The 19,611-nt window shown below is 41.1% G+C and overlaps 1 protein-coding gene and 1 long non-coding RNA gene across 2 annotated transcripts in view; one reads left to right on the top strand and one right to left on the bottom strand.

Annotated features, from left to right (window-relative positions):
• Nucleotides 1–229: 229 nt before the first annotated feature.
• Nucleotides 230–14,600, bottom strand: htr5ab (5-hydroxytryptamine (serotonin) receptor 5A, genome duplicate b). Its single transcript, XM_037757412.1, has 3 exons — nt 14,070–14,600; nt 7,621–8,401; nt 230–2,151 (listed from the first exon to the last, which is right to left on the bottom strand). Exons 2-3 carry the CDS (start codon nt 8,326–8,328, stop codon nt 1,819–1,821), a joined length of 1,041 nt encoding a protein of 346 aa, XP_037613340.1. The 5' UTR covers nt 8,329–8,401; nt 14,070–14,600; the 3' UTR covers nt 230–1,818.
• LOC119480819 overlaps nt 3,356–19,611 on the top strand; it is a 34,408-nt gene continuing 18,152 nt past the window's right edge. Inside the window, exon 1 of the long non-coding RNA XR_005205013.1 lies at nt 3,356–3,491. This is a non-coding gene — a long non-coding RNA (uncharacterized LOC119480819). The remainder of the gene's footprint in view (nt 3,492–19,611) is intronic.

The following is a 19,611-nucleotide window of genomic DNA, read 5'->3' on the forward strand; positions in this document are numbered from 1 at the left end:
TTAGGCTATACAACAATTAACCTCAGTCAGACTGCCAGACGCTGCTCTGGGTCTATAGGATCCCGGTAGTTGGTCCTCCGTCTGTGCGAATCTATTCAAACCTTTTATTGAAAAAGTGTTGCAACTGTCGCAAATTTGCATCGCTACTGGTATGAATAGTTTTAGTTTCCCTTTTTGAATGACAAATACAGATTACAGCGACCTGCTGGTGTGGATGGTTATTTCATCTCACGCAGGCGCAGAACGTACGTGGTAGTTTGCCGTTGGCTGTCGTCTTTGCGGTGTGTTTGAGTGCAACTTTTTGGCGAAGACAAAGACGACATAAGGCGAATCAACGGGTGGCCTTCGTCGCCGCTAGTTCTATGATGTCGGCTTGGTGTGTCCCCAGCTTTAAGAATTCAAAATCACCAAATTTGGAGATACATGGTTTTCACTGGACAGCGACGTTAGATGTACTTGTTAAAAAACGAACATCTTATTAGATTTGTGATACTTTGATGTTGCTCTCACTTACATACAGCACAACTATTTGCTAAGGATCAATTTATCATGCTTGATTCCTCACATTACAGTATATTACACACCGAAATAAAGCTTCACTTACTGATTCTACAGTGTTGAACACTTTCAGTAGAAAGTGGCAATTTGTGCAGGAAGCAGGGAGGGGGAGTCGTATAAAAAGCATCATTAGACCAACTGAAGCACAAGTTTTCTGTGCTGAGCCCATTAGGGATATTTGTATTGGTTAACATTAGCTTCACTTACTCCCATAACCCCCGACTATAATATAAGTCATACTTTAAAACATGCATTGTCTCAGCACTTTAGCTTCTCTATACAATAAAGCAATACTATTTTTTATTTTCTGATTGAATTCCTTTTCCACAGAATCTATTGTTGCGATAATGCTGTGAATAGCTTTACATATCTTCTGTATCTGACGGTTACTTTATTTATCTGGAGTCAGATGTGATAATTCGTGGCTGCTGCTCCTCAATGTTGCATCTATTCAGAGATGATAGACATAATAACTTGTTCTGCTATTTTCCTGCTTTAAAAAATGCATGGAAGTGTGTAGGTGTATGTGCAAAGACAATCTGTGTATAGATAGCCAGCATCAGAGGAGAGATTGTACATTTATCTAGAAGTGTGTATGAATAAATTGCATGTGAAGTCAGAGAGTTTATGTCTACCTATAGCTACAAGGTGGAGGTATCTTTACTGGAGGGATTTCAGGTCAGATAATCCTTCTTTTCTATAATGAAATCCATATATTTTTTTTGTTTGAAATATGATCTACGATGGTGAGCATTTTGTTGTGTAGTTTAGAAAATAATCCACAGTTTGTTCTTGGTTTGTTAGCCTATTTATGAGGTTGTTTTTGGTGCAGTTCTACAAGGTTGTTCTTGGATATTTCTTCCAGCTCTACTTTGAAATTAGTCCCAGTAGCTTCACATATGATGATGAAACTGTTTACGAGGAAATTAACATTACTTCCTCCCTAATAAGCCTGAAAAGGCAGAAGGAAAACCGACATGTAGACAGCACTTTCTCCACTACTGCCGCCTGCAACACAACCAATTTATTCCTGTCTTTGTAGCTCAGACACCCGTCTCAGTCCAGCTGTGAGGTTACCTCAGCATAAACAAAACATAAATATAAACAACACAGTTTTTAAAGACAGTTTTTCAGACACAGTCTCTGGTTATCATCCATCTGAAGGATGATTGAGTGACAGATACAGACAGTCTCTGTCTGCAGGAGTAACACTGTGGAGTGCATGCTGGTGTAGTGTGTCTGCCGAGCGCGCCGAGTGGCTTAGCGCTGCCGGGAGAAGAGGTTCCTCAGGGCATTGTTGTAGTTCTTATTAAAGGCGGTGTATATGAGCGGGTTAAAGAAGGAGTTGGAGTAGCCCAGCCACAGGAAGATGCTCTTCCAGATGGGCGGGATGTCACAGGAGCACAGTGGGACGATGAGCTCGGTGATGAAGAACGGGATCCAGCAAAGTACAAACACGCCGATCAAAATGCCCACCATCAGCGCCGCTTTCTTCTCCTTCTGCTCGCGCCATGTGTCCCCGTCTGTCTGGAAGGTCACGGTGGCGTGGCGCACAGTAAACACCATCTGCGGATGATGTGTTTCGTCCTTTACCTGGGAGGGGGCGGATCAGAGAATAGATCGGTTACTCCATTGATTCATTAATCAATCAGACAAACCTAACAATATAGGCCATTTCAGCTGCTCTACAAAAAGATGGATTGTAGGCTGAAAAGAAGTGTGAATCAACAGGTTTATCAACAAGCCAAAGCTTATTCGTTCATTTCACACACACACACACACACACACACACACACACACGCGCGACACAGAGCATAAAACCAGAGCTGTGTCTTAATCTGCATTTTCCAGCAGCTCATTTTGTGCCATTTCACAAACATACTGCGCAGCTGGGAAAAGGAAAGAGAAAATGTCAACAATAATCTGCTGACTTTCCTCCTCTCTTATGTGTTGCCTAGCGCAGCTCAAGGCTGACTTTATTTCTTGTTTATCAGGTGAAGTTGCCGAGGTCGCTCAGCAGCCTAACAGCTTTTCATAAAGACGCTCCCTCTAAATGTGTCGGAAGTAAAGTGTGCAGGCTAACCCACTAAACTGTTGTGTTCAACATTTAAACAAGAACCTGCACCGGCATGGTGAGACTTTCACTCTGGAGTAAATTTAGTTGAATCAATATGGGTCGGCAGGGCCTTTTAACTGTATAAGATGGATGAAGTCCATTTACAGCAGAGGCTGGAGGTTAAAAGCAGAGTGCTGTTGGGAAGGTTTCAAATCCAGTGGATGGTTTAAGACACCTCAACATTGTGCAGTTAGATGGGCACTTAACGGAAGATCCTCCTTTACACAGCGGATCAGTGATGAGGCCATGATGTACCTTCAAACTAAGAAGGTGAGACTCACTTTAAATGAATCACAAAATCTTGCAATCAGCAAGTTTTTATGAAGCAGTCATCCTACCCTCCTCCTGGTGTTAACAAGCTTAAAGATAAACCTAAATATGAAGCTAAAGAGAGGAGATGGTTAGCTTATCTTAGTATAAAAACTGGAAGCAGTGAGAAACTGCTATCCTTCTCTTTCCAAAGCTCTGAAGTTCACTATTAACACGTTATTTTCGTTTTAATCCGCACAAAGTTGAAATGTAAAACTGACAAGTTGTGGTTTTACGGGGAGATACGTGCTAGAAGTACTATTTCTTGTCAAACAAGAGCCGGTACAGTGACTTCTCGTCGTCATGGTGAGGTTGCTAGGCAATCAGCGGAAACTCCAGGAAGTTATTGGCCCAGAGGAAAAATATTTTCAGCATGTAAATTCCCTGTAAAACAATAATTAGTCTTTCTTACTGTGTTCGCATCAATTTGCGCTGATTTTATGTGTCCAGAGATGAGAGGAAAAAGGACAGTGAGTGGATGGAAATAACTGGAAACAGCTAGTCTATGGTGAGCTGCCACACAAACACACACAGTCCTACACCCACAGTTGGTGCGTACGTTTCTAGCTATCTTACAACTCTCTGAAAACACCTTAACACTGTCATATTTGCAGTGACATTAACCGTTTTCTGCAACTTAACATTTCATATCTTGGTACTGTAGTGTTATTTGTGCATCTGGGCCAAGAACCTTACGTATCAATAGACTCTATTTCTGGTGGCATGTGTATGAGCGTCTTAATGTCTTTGAGTGGGTGTTGTTGACGGATGAGTGCAGGTTTATTATCCTGGCTGTGGATGTCACCGCTCACATCACAACTCCGTACAGACACTGTGCAGGGCTCGGTGCCTCGACTCCTAAATGCATGCTGGGAAATGATGAGAATAAACTTTGGTTGGGTAATGAGACACGCATAATACAACTATAAGCTGCGGGTATATCTGTGGAAAGCAAAATAGAGACTAATAAAACATATTAAATTTAATTGCTATACAAGAGCGATTGCCTGTGTAATGAAACTTGACATGAAGTCGGTCTTCCAAAGCAATAAAAGACGGGGCTAATTTATTCCACGATTGGTCCTCCTTGACCATGAGCTCCTAATTTAGGGCCGACTAATGTCACACTTGCATAACTAAGGGGTATCTTGAGGATTTGCGGGGAATTTAATGCATGACATAAATGAAAAGCTCTCACTGTGTATTTTCTGTCAAACATTTCTCCCACCTGTGGATGTTTGCCAAGTTCTCAGAGTGTTCAGATGAGTGATTTTCTTAAGAAGCCTTTCATAGGTGAAAGAAAGAGGCGTCTGCCCTAAGATGTCTAAAAGTGGCATAATCTCTATCACTGAGGTGTTTTTGGGGCTTTTCAAATTGCATTTCCCTCCATATGGGCAGGTGAAAAGTGGGCGCCGACTCAATTTTCACAGGGAAAATTTGCCTGATTAAATGTTTGCTAATGCTTGCGAAATAGATCTAGACCTTTGTGTGTGCTGATTAGAGAAACGTCAAAGCCAGCAAGGTGCAGTGGCCCATTAAAGGTGCTGGAGGTGGTATTTATAGCCTTCTACCTTCTGCCTACGCACATTAGCAAGCTGCCGGTGATGAGCAGGATTGCTGCAGTTATTTGTCCGTATGCTCATACATCAGATTCTTATGTTTCCCTGATTGCTGTTGAATAGCTCATCAGCCAGACTGATAAATAATTGCACAGCAACTCATATTTGTGGGTCTGGGGCATCAGCCAGTTGAGAAGGAGAGGAAGGAGAAATATTCATCATGGTTATAGTGTCAAATAAACTGCTGTCCAAGACGGTTTATTTGTGCTCTGGGAACATATGGTTTATTAAAATCTCAACATGAGCGGTACACAAAGTCCCGTCAACCAACTTTGCTGACTCACGTACATCTTGTCACAGCGTACCTGCTTATTCAAGCTCTCTGATTGTTGTCTGTATGTTTTACCTTTGCACTGACATCTTAATGCATCATACACAGAATTGACTTAACTTAACTGTGTCAAGATAAACCATAAAACTTCTGATTTCTGAAGTAAAATTACTGCTTTTGTGAGTGTAGTCTGGTGGCTTTGAAGGGTGCGATATAACGGCTTCAGTTACCCTTCGGAAAGGGCTGTCTGACGGCAAGATAAAGCAGCTGTGGACGGGAGCAGCAAAAAATACGCATTTTAGCCACCTAAAAAAATCAATATCAGTTTAAGTGTATTGCTATATTTAGAATATATTCACTACTTTACTTACTCTCAGACAGTCCTTTTTGATGGCAAACTGAAGCCGTTATCTATGCTCTTTTCAAAGCCACCAGACTCCATTAACTAAAGTAGTAATTTTACCTCACAGAACATGGAAGTTGCTGGTTGAGCGCTGCATTGATCGGTTAGTTTATGTTAATGTGTGACTTTCAGATCCGAACTAACATTACGTCCACTGACTATAAGGCTGTATATATATTGTATATGTAGCAGCGGCATCATGCAGAAACCTACGTCAGGTCACGTGGGAAAATGTTTTTAGAAGGGCTTGGGGAAAATAGCATTTTGATGCTAAAACATACGTACTTCGGCCAAAATTTGAATTTGAACACATGTGGAACACTTCTGGAAAGAAACAGAATGATACTGTATAAAACCTAAACCTTTCAGCTGAAGGATGCTGGTCCTCTCTATGTCTTTGCATCTCTGCGTCTGATGAGGGCTTTATGGGCCACTTAGGGACCAGATTATGTTCGAGTGAATGGAGTGTGGCTCTGATCTTTCGTCCCATGAGCAGCTCCGCTGGGCTAACACCGATAGAAGTCGTCAGTGTTGCTCTGTATCACATTAATGTGGCATGTACAATGTCATACTGTCTGCAAAAGCCTTTCCAGGTCTCAATTGTGTATTGTGGAGCGTTATTTACTAGCTATCTGGTTAAGAAATCTTACAGATGTCTGTAGCTATCTGTTATCACAGTCGTTCTGGCAGAGGTGTACAGTAGGTTATAGTGGCTCTTTGAGCTGTGTGCTTGCTTTCCTGGCAGAAGTGGCAGGTTGTGCTCTAATATTTCCTGTCTCGTTGACTGGAACTACAATGTAACAGCCTCATGTGATAAGGTTTCTGAACCTAACTGGAGTGTGTTCCTATATTTATGTATTCATTCTGTCCAATGCCCTGGTTTCCCTTTCTAAAAGTTTTTCTCAGTCTCCTCACTAGTAGTGACTTCTCAGCTCTTACTGACTTGGAGAAACATTTTCCTCTCCCAACGGCCCTTTTTCCCACATTTGCTACACTAATCCCGGGCATTTGCCTGGGGCATTATGCCTCTCCTTCCCACATCAGCAGCACTTGTAGTCCCCCAAGTGGGCTTGCTCTCCTCCACCACTTCTCTCCTTGGCTGGCTGTCTCCCACCTCTTTTTAATGGTCACCGGCGTGTCACCTCCTGCACGCTGAATGCTGTCAGTTGCTCCTGCTGTGCTACGTCCTGTGCTTGTCGTACCATCTGTACGGCAGTTTCCAATGTAAGGTCAAAGTCTTTGAAGTTATGCCTTGACATTATTTTCGACTTTGTAGCCCATTGCGTAAATAAATGTGCTAACCTGGATCACGCCGTCTTTTCCCCCCAACTTTGCAGCCAAACTGTACAGGGTGAACCTCCGTTGTGTCTAGAAGGTAATCCACAAGTTGCAAAACTGTTGTGAGATGGTTAATGTTAGGACAGGTCGTTGGGCACTGAGTCTCAGAAGAGTTTTCGCACGTTTTCACAACTTGTGGGTTACCTTCTAGACACAACCGTGAACTTCTTTCTCCAGGAAGGCCAATCTCAGGGCCGTTCAAAATTGAAGTTTTCTGTCGGGCTGAACTTCGCCATAGTGTCGGGTTTCTCTCTCAGAACACTTCTGACACCACGTCAAGTAAACAGCTGGACGACAAAGTTTATTTGTACTCAGTAGGGATGCACCGATCTGACTTTTTCAGTCCCGATATCGATTCCGATACCTGGGCTTTGGGTATCTGCCGATACCGAGTACCGATCCGATAACAGTCTTTATTTAATAAACTGTATGCCTCACTGTGTGGAACCGACTGGGATCATTCTTTTGTGTAAGGCAACATCAGGCTTGACTTAAACATTGCTTTTCTAACTTTGTAAAACAAAATGTAACAAATAAATGCATAGATATACATTTGTTGAATTGTTATTTCTCAAAATAATAAATCGTACACCAGCAACTTGGTAAAAAATCTTCAAAATGAACAGGAATTACAATTCAACTGTCAACCTTTTTTATCCAGGGACAAATAGGTCAAAACTTAAACAGGATGTAGTATATAATGTATATAGTATATAAACATAGAATTGAATAGATCGGCCGGATTGTCACCGATACCCGATCCAGCTATTTGAGTCAGTATCGGCCCGATATCCGATCCGGTATCGGTGCATCCCTAGTTCTCAGAACGTGGTTTATTGCCTCCACAACAGCATCTCAACATGAACGGTATACGAAGTCAACCAACCATTGGTTTCAAGGAGTAACCATCTACCCTATACCTTGACAAGAGGGAGGATTATGATATTATGACTTAGGTAGACTTAGTATATTGAGGGATTTTAAAAAAAGGAAAAGGAATAATCACCTCAGCCATGGGTGTTATTGTGTTGGTCTTGCGGGAGCCAATCCGAAACTTGGCAGCCTTGTAGATCTTCCAATAAACAAACAGCACCACACAAAGCGGCAGGTAAAACGCTCCGAAGGTGGAGAAGATCGTGTAGGACGGATCCTGGCTCACCTGGCACTTCATCCCCTCCGTGTACGTCTCCCCCCAGCCGAACAGCGGCGACAGGGAAATGATGGAGGACAGCACCCACGTGAGCGCGATCATCACGTTGGAGATCTTTTTGCGCGTCTTGAGCGTGTACTCCAGGTGCCTGGTGATGGACCAGTAGCGGTCCAGCGCGATGGCCGTCACGTTCCAGATGCTGGCCGTGCAGCAGAGCACGTCGAAGGAGATCCACACCTGGCACAGCACGCGGCCCAGCTTCCACAGCCTGCCGTTGAGCTCGTGGACGAGGCTGAGCGGCATGACCAGGGCGGCCACCATCACGTCGGAGATGGCCATGGACGCCACGAGGTTATGGGGCACCCGGTGGAATGTCCTCACCCTCAGGATGGTAACCAGCACCAGCAAGTTCCACACAAAGGTGGCCACCACTAGCATTGCCAGTAGTGTCAGAGTGAGCACGCTGAAAACAGAAAAAGGCCGGTAGATGTTTCCCCCGGAGTCATGGCCGTCCAGAGCTCCACTGAAGTTGGCTGTCAGTATGCTGGTGTTGGGATACGTCATGGTCACTGCTCACGGCCCCGCAGCCGAGGGCCAAGACGATTCAGAGACAGTTTCTGCAGACAGTGGATGCATTCTGCAGTTGGGAGAGAGAAGAGGAACTATTCTGAAAACCTTTTATATCAATGAAAAATCTATGAAATTCAACAATATATGCTAAATGTTGAAGATGCAACACTCACATAGTAGCTTTTACGGCTGCCATTGCACCATTGCATCACTGTGAGTACTAATACAAGAGAGGTACTTTAGTGATTTGCTAACTAAAGTAAAAAGCACTTGAGTTTCTAACAGCTGTCAAGCAACCTACCTACAACTTTCAAGTGCAATTTCATCCGCTGTTAAAACGGCTCAAAAGTACTCTGGGACATCTCGGGGTCTGGAAAAGGCCATAAATATTCAGTTTCATCATCCCACTGCTGTCCTTTGATTTGCGTCAAAGTCAGACCCCTGTTGCAAAATGAACAGTTTTAAGTGGAGTCTTTGTTGTACGTTCATTCGGGAATATCTCACTTTGGTATTCCAATAGAAAGATCCCTCTCTTCAACACAGTGGAGTTGTATGTTTTAAGTGGTTGCGTAGAGCGGCATCTATTTTCACTTTAAATGAGAGAGTCTGCTGGAGAGACACTCCGTATTAACATAGGATTGTCTCCATTTCAGATTCACAAAAGAAAAGATTTGACATGCCAGCTCTATCAATACATTCACAGGAGAGGCTCAGCAAGTTGCAAAGTCTACACAATGTTCAACAGTGCAGAAACAATGAATCCCAAATCAACAACCACGTATACTTTCTGTCAGCTGGATGTTGTAAAGTTTGGTAGCGATACATACAACTTATAAATGAATAGACCAACTTAATCACAAGCGGCATAATTTCATAATAGGGCTGGGATGATTCACCTATCTCCAATTCGATATCTATTGCAATTTTAAAATATTGCGATTCCACAAATATTGTGATTAGATATTACGATTTATTGCGATTTTTGTTAACTTTTTTAACACTAGACCATGGGAAGAAGTTGAATCATACACTTCTAGAGACTTTTACTTTGTTAAGTTACTTAGACTTTAATTAATAAAAAAATTTCCAGCAACCCAAAAATCAAAAACTAAAGACATTTCCCTCGCAAATTAGTGGTATTTTATTTTTAATTTATAAGGGGCAGGTAACACGTTTTATACTTCTGGTGAATATATTTCAATAAATCTTATTTCAATATACAGTATGTATTTGTATATATTTTCCTTTGTTAACACTTTATTTTGAAAACCAGACGTAGTCACACGTGTATACTTCCGCTAATTTCGCCAAGTCCGTCGCTAGCTCTCCCGTCAGCTCCATTCTCTTTATACATCCATGGTTGGCTCCATCGGGGCCGTTTAAATGTCACTATATGGGTGCTCTACAGTTGTAGTGTCGGCCGATTTGACCACGGAGATGAGAGTGACGGCTTTGCTTGCCTGCACGTTACCACAATACGATAACGTTGGCTGTCCAAGACAGAGTTAGCATGCAGCTTTAACCGTGATGTCTAGATCTGCTTTTCCTGCCAATGTGTGTGAAACCCAAAGTGTTTCCATACTTTACTGGATGTGTAGTGTTTACCACTTTGGATTTAAATTGTTTCATCTTGCTGTGGTTTGTTTTGGTTGACGGATACGGAACAGATATGACATGACATTACTACAACAATAAAAGCGGTAACGTCCTTCTACCTCCGCATAGATTCAAATGAAGTAAAATATATTGATTGCATTAAAAAACGGATTTCAAAATCGTAAAAAAAAAAATCATGATACATAGGTGAATCAATTTTTTTCCCACCCCTATTACATAAATCAACTATAAATGATAATTTCAGTGACTATTTTAACTACAAACTTTAAAAAATACACAGTCTGACATTAGAAATCCATAATTTTTGTCCAGAATACATTTGTTATGATAACTAAGACGCATCCCAGAAGCATCATTTCCAGCAGCATCACTGGGGGCAATAACGATTTCACGCATCATGTTTTGGAAAACATATTCAGATGCGCCTGATTTAATAAACTCACAAGATGTTAATTTCAATCATTAGTTATAATTTCTTATTAATGAATCCATTTAAAGTACTCTTCCTGCTTAGACCTATCCCTACGAGCTGCTCTTGCTTCTAACAATCCTCCCAGGCTTTTTAGAAATACAGATCACAGCTTCTTACCTTGACCCAGTGTATTATTTACCACACCGACTTTTATCTTTACGGTGGAGTTTTACCCGCAACCTTGAATATTATATAAAATCATCCATTTTGAATGTCTCCTCCTTGTGACATTGTAATGAGGAGATCTGGATGACTTGCTCAGTTTTTTTCCCAGGCCTCTGGGCGCAGTGCAAGTGTCCATAATGAGTGAAGCTAATGCATATAATTCAGTTGAAATAATTGCCCCCAATTGAGTTTGATTTAAATTGCAGGATTTAATCAATAGGATCTTATTCTTGTGGCTGTTTGGCCTCTAATAACATTACTTTTGGCTGTATTACTGAAGCATTAATCTGATGAATAAATCAATGAGACGTTTCTCGTTTTTGAAGGACGTGTTGATTTTTCTGCAAGAAAATCAACTGAATTTTTTTTAATACAGAAAAACAGAGTTCCTCATGAAATGCTTTATTACTTCCACCAAGAAGGTCATGTTTCCGCTTTGTCAGGGGGAAATAATACTTTCCCGATTTTCATGAAACTTGGTGGAAGGGGGTAGCATGGGCCAAGGAAGAACACATTACATTTTTGAGTGTGTCCGAGTCAAGGGGTGGATACACAAATAATTTTTCACTTTTGCGTTATAGGGCATTTGGCCGTAGCCACCCAATTCAACTGTTATCAGCTCATTAAATGTGCGTTATCAGTCATTATAAGCTTCATAGATGTGGGTCAGTAGGGGCATGCTACACCTACTAAGTTGTGAAAGTGAAACTTAACAGCAACATATCCTAACACGTTGTAAAAATGAATGAAACGTTACGTTTTGAATACAAACAAAACAACTTCTTTACGTTTAGGCAACAAAACCACTTAATTAAGTTTAGGGAAAAATATTGTTTTTTGGTTTAAATAACTACGTTTGAAAAGTGAAAGTAAAACTAAAGGTTGTGAACACAAAGATAACTACACGTTGTTGGTTTTAAACGGTGAGATGCGAACAGATACATATACTTAGATGCTGCATTGGCCTTTGGATCGTATGTCAACATCGCCACCATATCGGGGAAGGCAGGACTGGCCTTACGTAGATCCTAAAACCTGAACTCATTCAAATGGGTTGAGAAAACATTATAGTGCTTTTTATTCGGAAAAACGGCAGCTCCCCCGTGCACTTGTATATGTTAATATATATATGCCAGTCCTGTCTTCCCCAATATGGCGTGACTTTGACGTATCACAGCAACGAGCTGAAGCAGCCTGTCATATTTACTGCGGTCACTAAAGGTCGCTGCTGTCTTCTTTTATTCCTTCTTTCATTGATCGCCTATGTGAATCGATGATAAAACCTACTAGTGAGTAGGCTATGAGGCTGATAATACCTCATTTAATGCCCTGATAACAGTCTAACCAGCTGCCTTGGCGGAGGTCTGCGCTCTCCGAGTGCCCTTCTAGTTCACGTATATTTTTACACCCAGTGTTATCAATCACTGAGCCTCATCTATAAGGCCCGATGGGTAATAACAATATGAGCTGTGTCCCTGTCAGCTGCTGTATTTATGTGACATGTGACACTGTCTCTTAGCATCACAAACCATGCCTTCTAATCAAAGGGTCCAACCAAGCACACCAGTAGGCCCTCTGCTCTCTCTTCTCCCCTCGCCTATTAACAAATCCAATAGCCATGAAATTGGACAATCGTTATGAAGGGAACAGGCAATCAAACATGCCTGTTCCCTCCCTTAAACAGTGGCTGTCACTCACTCAGTGAAAGACAGACACACAAGGCAGGAAGACGCATGCAAATGTAGCCTATATATTTGTGAGAGGAGGGGGGGAGACGCTGACAGACAGGAAGACGGGAATCACGTTCACTGACGTCAAAGGATAATAACTGAATGCTTTAGAGTGTTTTTTTAGACAGCTGTGTGGGGAAAGTGTCAATTCAGGTCAGTCACTGTCATGAGACTTGCAAGTGTCGGCTGGTTCACTGGGCATATTTGCCCGAGAGCCTTGTGGGGATTTTAGTTAACTGTGAGGAATTAAACAGGGACAGAGGCTGATTAACATCTCATTACCTAGGATAAGGTCGTATGCTTTTACTTTGTAATGCAAGTAGGAGGAAAGAGAGAGAAGTATCTTCATGTTGCTTACAGGGCTGCAGCAGGGAGATATTTTCAAACCACATATATTTCAAAATGAGAAAATCAATCAGTAGCTAAAATCTTTTCTGAGCTTCACAGGGTTTTGCCAGAAAGCCATGCTGCGGAAATCAAGACACAAACGTAGATTAATGTGTTTCGCTTTTTTTAATAATTAAGTTTTCTTCGCTATAATTATTTCTAGCCACCATAAAAAATGTGAGTGTAATTTTTCTCAGCAAAAAATTGCTCATTTGCAAGTCCTACACATATTTGCCTTTTGTTTCTGTTTCTAATTCATCATTTTTTTCCTTTTTGTAGGGATGATCCATCTGACTTTCTGTCCAGATACCGATAGGGTATCTAGCGTATGGGCTTCGAGTATCGATCGATACCCAGTACCAATACGATACCAGTGTTTGATTAATAAGCTGTACGCCTCACTGTGTGGAAGTGACTGGGATCATTCTTTTATGTGTAAGGCAACATCAGGCTTGACTTAAACATTGCTTTGTTATTTATTTATAATTAAGATAATAAATTATGCACCAGCAACTTGATATAAAAGCTTCAAAATGAACAGGAATTACAATTCAAGTGTAAACCTTTTTAACGGAGCAACAAAATAGTCAAACTTTAAACAGGATTTCAAATCCCAGCATATAATCTATACAGTGTATAAAATTTAATTGAATAGATTGGCCCCATTGTCACCAGCTATTTGAGTCAGTATCGGCATCCGATCCGGTATCTGTGCAACTGTAAATAAAGGCTGCCAGCTATAGATTCAGGTAAAAGAGCATGCTCCCATTCATCTGTGTGTCCAAAACACACTGTCACAACCTCGTGCTCAAAGCAGCGAGAGTGTGAATGGCTTTCTCTTTGTGTGGAGCTCTCCATTCTGAAACAGTTGTACGCTCCATTTGTGACACACGATCCTCAATCCTCTGAGGCTTTCAGAGGGTTGACATCTGCAGCTGAAAGGAAGGGAAGGTAATGTGTCCTTTGCATGGCTAAAAATCATAAAGGCAAACCTTTAACTTGAGACACTTTATCTTTGGTTTGGTGTTTCCAAACCAATGTATTATAATATATTAAAACACATGGAAAAAAACACATTCACATGTGCTTTATTTATTGAAATCCACATAGTTTCTGGGAGACTTTCTCTCCAGAATAATAACTTTAGCCTCAATAACAAAGGATTCCCTGTGGAGCTCACATGTCCCATGAGGTTTCCTGTCTGCACACTTGACTCTGGTTGTAATGATCATCATCAGAGACACTTGTTACACAACATCTCAACAACACAGCCTCACTTTTCAAATCCTATATTCCAGAGGAAAAAAAAGATATTCTTTGTTAGAATAAATAAAACTCGGCAGTCACATCCGGAAATAACTCACCCCATTAACAGTTGTGCGTAAACCAGTCCTGCAGCAGAGGATGCATGCTCCTCGGTCCTAACCTCTCCATCGAAATGCGCTTTTGCTTTTGCTTTGCTGGGCTCGTCAGCGGAGTGATTGAAGCGCTCTCCGGCTCCGTGTTTGGAGACAGAGCTGCAGAAACACACCTCGGCTCGCACTGAGGACACCGAGCCGCTGGAATGAACCACGCAGTCGGTCGAGGAGGGGGATTCAGATGACAAACACTGCGTTTTCTAGCAACAGCTGTCTTTCCAGAGGCACGTTGCGCGGAGGAAGACGATGCATCTGTGTTGTCAGCCTGTTGGTGCTGCTCACAAAACATCCCCTCTCTTTAATGAGTCTTATTCTGCAGTGATCAGAGGTATAGGCAGGCTGCTGCATGCTGCTGCTGGAGGAGATGATGCTTTATGATGGATGATATACTTCCACTGCAACCACAAGTGTGACTCCTGTGGCATTTCACCTTTATGTCTATGGAAGTTTTTATTGGACTTTAGTAGTTGTAACCCACAGAAGACAGTCCACAAATGTGCACCATGATCTGCAAATATTTCACAACACTGTAAAAAAAAGCAAATTTTTTTTTTTCAAGAAATTTTAATTTGTTTTCTGTATTTTAAAATGACAGAAAAAAATGTAAAAATGACATGTTTCATTTGTGATTTATATGTAAATGGTCTTAGATTTACAGTATTTTTTAATAAATAAAACGTAATTATCTGTGTTTAAGCTTTTCTTGATCATTTTTTAAAGATAATTATTCTGTTTTTTAATTAATTTAGGTTAGAAGAAAAGGATTTCATGGAATTCTACAAATATTTCTAGTAAAAATACAGATTTTTTCTTTGCAAAACCTTCGAGAGTTAATGTAAATTTGGGCTTTTGCAACGTAAAATTACATGTTCCACTTGTGATTTAAATGTAAATGGTCTTATGTCTACGGTGTTTGACTATTCTAACAATAAATATATGTTAAAAGTAAAATATTTCTTGTAAAATTACAGTAATAAAGGCTAATTATATAAAGATACGTTTTGTTTTTTTTACAGTTTATTTATGTTAATTAACGGACAGTATTTTTCCATTTTTTAACAGACATTTTCTGGCGCCTCTGCTGCCGAAAAATTTCCGTTATTTTACACTTTTTTTTACAGTGTACCCACAAACATGTATTTTTCTATTTGTGTTGTGTAAAGTTCACATTCACAAAAATACAGGGCGATTTGCAAATACGCATGACTTACTCTGTAAATACGTATTTTAAGGTTTACATGTAAAGTGATATCTACACATTTGTGCATCTATTTCGCATTTGCAGATCGCTTCCTGTGCATTTGTGGGCCACATGACATTTGTAACTTTCCTCCTGTTTGTTTACAGAATTTGGCCGATTGGTACTGCAGCAGATCTGTAGATAAGAGTTGTAACCCACAGAAGACAATTCACAAATATGTACCATGATCTGCAAATATTTCACTACCCACAAACATGTATTTTTGTATTTGTGTTGTGTAAAGTGCACATTCACAAAAATACAGGGCAATTTGCAAATACGCATCACTTACTCTGTAAATACGTACTTTAATGTTTAGATGTAAAGTGATATCTACATATTTGTGCATCTATTTCTACATGTTGAATGATATTTGCGCATTTGCAGATCGCTTCCTGTGCATTTGTGGGCCACGTGACATTTGCAACTTTCCTCCTGTTTGTTTACAGAATTGTGTCCGATTGGTACCAACACAAATACAAAAATACGTTTGTGGGTAGTGAAATATTTTCAGATCATGGTACACATTTGTGTAATGTCTTCTGTGGATTACAACTAATAAAGTACAATAAAAACTTCCATATATGTCCTGCAGATTAATGCGCATTTTGTGCAAAGTATAGCAGGAGTGTTGCTATGTGCAACTTGTAATCAAGTTGGGCTTTATTTTTGAATTTCCAGTGAGACACATCCTTTGTCCTGAGCTAATCCTCCCAGGATTATTAATTTAATTAAATCATCAGTCTGGTTGCTCCCTGACCTGAAATAACACTCAGAAAATAGAACAATGTGACTGTTTAAGCAAAGCTGTTTACAAGGTGTTTTCATGTTGAAAACAAAACTATCTTGCTTTTCAATGTTAATTACCTTCACCAGCAAAAAACCTGTAGCTATATGAAGACCAGGATGTGGATAGAAGGGAGGCAGACTCTATGATGTCGGGCTGTTATGTGTACAGGGGCGGACTCAGGCTGTCTGAAGGGCAGGGGCGGAAAAAAATGAAAAGGTACCAGAGTGCAGAAAGTTGTGATGCATTTATGGTGAAACAGTTCCAAACTTGTGTTAACATTATAATTGTTAACTTACTAATTTTCTAGCCTGCAGGGCAGCCTATATGGCACTGCATCGCGTCTTCACCACTGGACAACACATTCTCAGTGCCCCTCAGCATCAGAGACGACACACGGGGTAACCCTCATGTGTTACTTTTGGACGTGTTAGGGACGGTGTATCAATGTACGCTCGTTACATGCATAGTGTCCTTTCAAAATAAATTTTCACAGGAAGTTAGGTTTAGGCAACACAACCACTTAGGTAGGTTTAGAAAACGGTCATGTTTGACGTTAACGTCACTGATTAGCGACTCACGTGACTCGCGGGACTGATGATACTAACGAGTCACATGACTAATGACTGACGTGACCAAAATGTTACTTTTAGTTTCACACGGCCCACGAACAGCGGCCTCTTGGTTGAAAGTGTTGTTTTTGTTTGACCCATCCACCACCACTCCGACCTGCCCTTATTGGACTCTCACGCTATTAACCCTACAACACTCCGACCGTCGGTTATTGCCGCAGTTGGTTTTACATTGGAGTTAGTTGAACGCCTGGTGTGTTGCATACAGTCGCTAAATGGCACCCTAGAGTACGGTGACCAGACGTCCCGATTTTCCCGGGATTGTCTGTAAAACACTAAAATGTCCCAATTTTCACCACAAGTAAAATAATAATAATAATATCATACTTGTTTTCAGCGCTTACATAGATGTTTATCATGTTCTGTCCAACTCATTAACCCAATATAAAAACATAAACAATGCCCCATGCATCTGAATTCAACACTTAGTTATCTGTATACATGTAAATCAACCAAGGTGTTGTTGTCAAGGCTGTTGCTATGATGCTCTTTCTGACAGAACAATCAAGGTATAGCTGCTAGTGAAATACCCGGCAACGAAAATGCTGTGTTCTGCAAACATTGCAAGAGTAGATTTTCGGTCACGCGCAGTTGAAATACCGATATAAAAGATCATATTAAGACGGCCAGATGGCAATATACAACAGCTGTCAGTGAATGCGTCACAGTCAGCCATTTAGCCGGCAGCCGCTTGTGCACACTGACAAACACCTTGTGTTTAATCCTTGTGTTTTGTGTCTACTCGTGTTATTATACAAATAAACTATGTTTGGATTTTGGGAGACAAAACATAATTTTTTGTCTCCTGAAGCGCTGTCCATGGTGCTGAAAGCTGCGCCCGGTTGGTGTGCTAAGTGCTGAGATAATTTGCCCCCCATCCAGATGAATAAGCCTATGGTGCGTGCATATGTGCATACACGTGCACGTGCATGATTGTGCGGTACACTTAAGAGTCCCAGTTTGGGGGTTTGAAAATATGGTCACCCTACACTAGAGAACACAGCACTGTTTTTTCTCTATTTTGAGCTGCATCACTTTTTCTCTCATGCGTCATGTTACCATCGGGGGCAGCCAGAGGACACTTTTGCAGCATTTTTTCCTTCCAAGTCCACCAGTGACTTTGAAGGTAACATCCAGCTATCCTAATATGACACAGCAGCAGTCCAGAGCAATGCCCTGACTATAAACTGATTATTCAGTATCACAGACACACTATGAATCCCTGAAGTAACTGATGATGAATGAGAAGAGCCCATATGAAAGTTGTGGTTTCAGACCATTGCCAACGCTGTGGGACGCTTGTTCATTGCCATCATCGTAGCACCACAAACTGCATTAAGTCCCGTGTTAAAACGCTGCATGTGCTCGGCTTTACAGCTGCTACTGCAGTGTGAATGTCACACCGCACACCTTCCACTTCCTTTACTCCACAACCTTGGAAAGTACGATGAGTGTTTAGCTAATTGTCACTTGTGTTAACACTCACTTCTTCCAAATCCATGGGATTTGTTTGAAACATCTACTGAAAGAGGACGAGTGTGCTTTGGTAACTAGCCGTGAAATATGTAGCTGCACACACTTATAGGCACACTTGCCGTTTATCACATCATCCCCTGCTCAAGGGAAACATTTGAGTAGCTGTAGGGCCCTTTCCCTGCATCCCCGTTATCCCTCCTCCCACCTTAACTTAACTGCCTCATACAGGTGATGCTGATGCACAAAATCAAATCAGCTTAGCTTGTGCAGTCGCTGCTGAATAACCTGCTTATTGAAACTGTGTCTTGCTAATTATAGGGCTATGAAGGCATTAATGCAACCCACTTAAAGTGTCAGTGCAAAGTGTTCCCTATTAAAACAGATGACATACTTGTGCTTCCAGCTGTTTAGCTGTTAAGTGATGAAAATACAGTGCAGTAGATGAAAACACTAGAAGGGCTTATAGCAGTGTAGTCTTGTTTTTGCAAAAAAACAATAAAAAAGGAGGAAGTGTGAGCACTAATCAAGCTCAACAATTAACTCTGTGTCACACCGTGTCCTGTTTGGAGCAGCTGTGACTCACCTTACTCGTACTAAATGCACACTTCCTCTGCTGCAAAGGGGTCTTTTTATTCTCATTTTCCCTCAGCACGTTGATGTAAATCACATCTCTGACCTTGTCCCGCCAGGCTGCTTTCATCCCCATAAATAGCCAGTCATCAATTATTCCCTGTTACTACCTGAATTCAACACTGTCAGCAACTACAACTTGAACTGGAGTATGACCACAGAGAGAAATGTGATGTGGTCTTGGCTCCAGGACTTTGCTGGTAAACCTGCCACATAAATTCAGCGTTGCGTCTAGCCTGCGGTAATTGTGCAATGAGTGATTGAATGTTAAGCACAGAGAATCATTGGAATTTCATATTAGTGCACCCTCTGTTTGCTCTATGATCCCCGCAAGGTCACATGGGAACGTGTTGTACATGCTAAAAGCTAAAAATTGTCCAGTTGGAGCAGCGTCATGATTTATTTGGTCTTTAGGAGAGTTCACACACCCCGTCACATTTATTAATTTCACGTGCCATTTTACAAGTATTTGCTGCAGTAGGAAAGGGCATATGTAAGATGTTTTATTTTTTTACTTTTTCAATGGGATTTTATCCAAACAACAATAAATAATGTGACGGGGTTAGGTCACAATAATAACGCGATAATAACGCGTTAACGCAAATTTGTCTTAACGCCACTAATTTATTTAATGCACAACGCAATTTATCTTTCAGAAGTTAAGAGCTAGAGTGAAGATACTGGTATCATATGAAACTAGAAAACCTAAGGAATCCATTGGTA

Source organism: Sebastes umbrosus, chromosome 21 (genome assembly GCF_015220745.1).
Source record: "Sebastes umbrosus isolate fSebUmb1 chromosome 21, fSebUmb1.pri, whole genome shotgun sequence".
NCBI lineage: Eukaryota > Metazoa > Chordata > Actinopteri > Perciformes > Sebastidae > Sebastes > Sebastes umbrosus.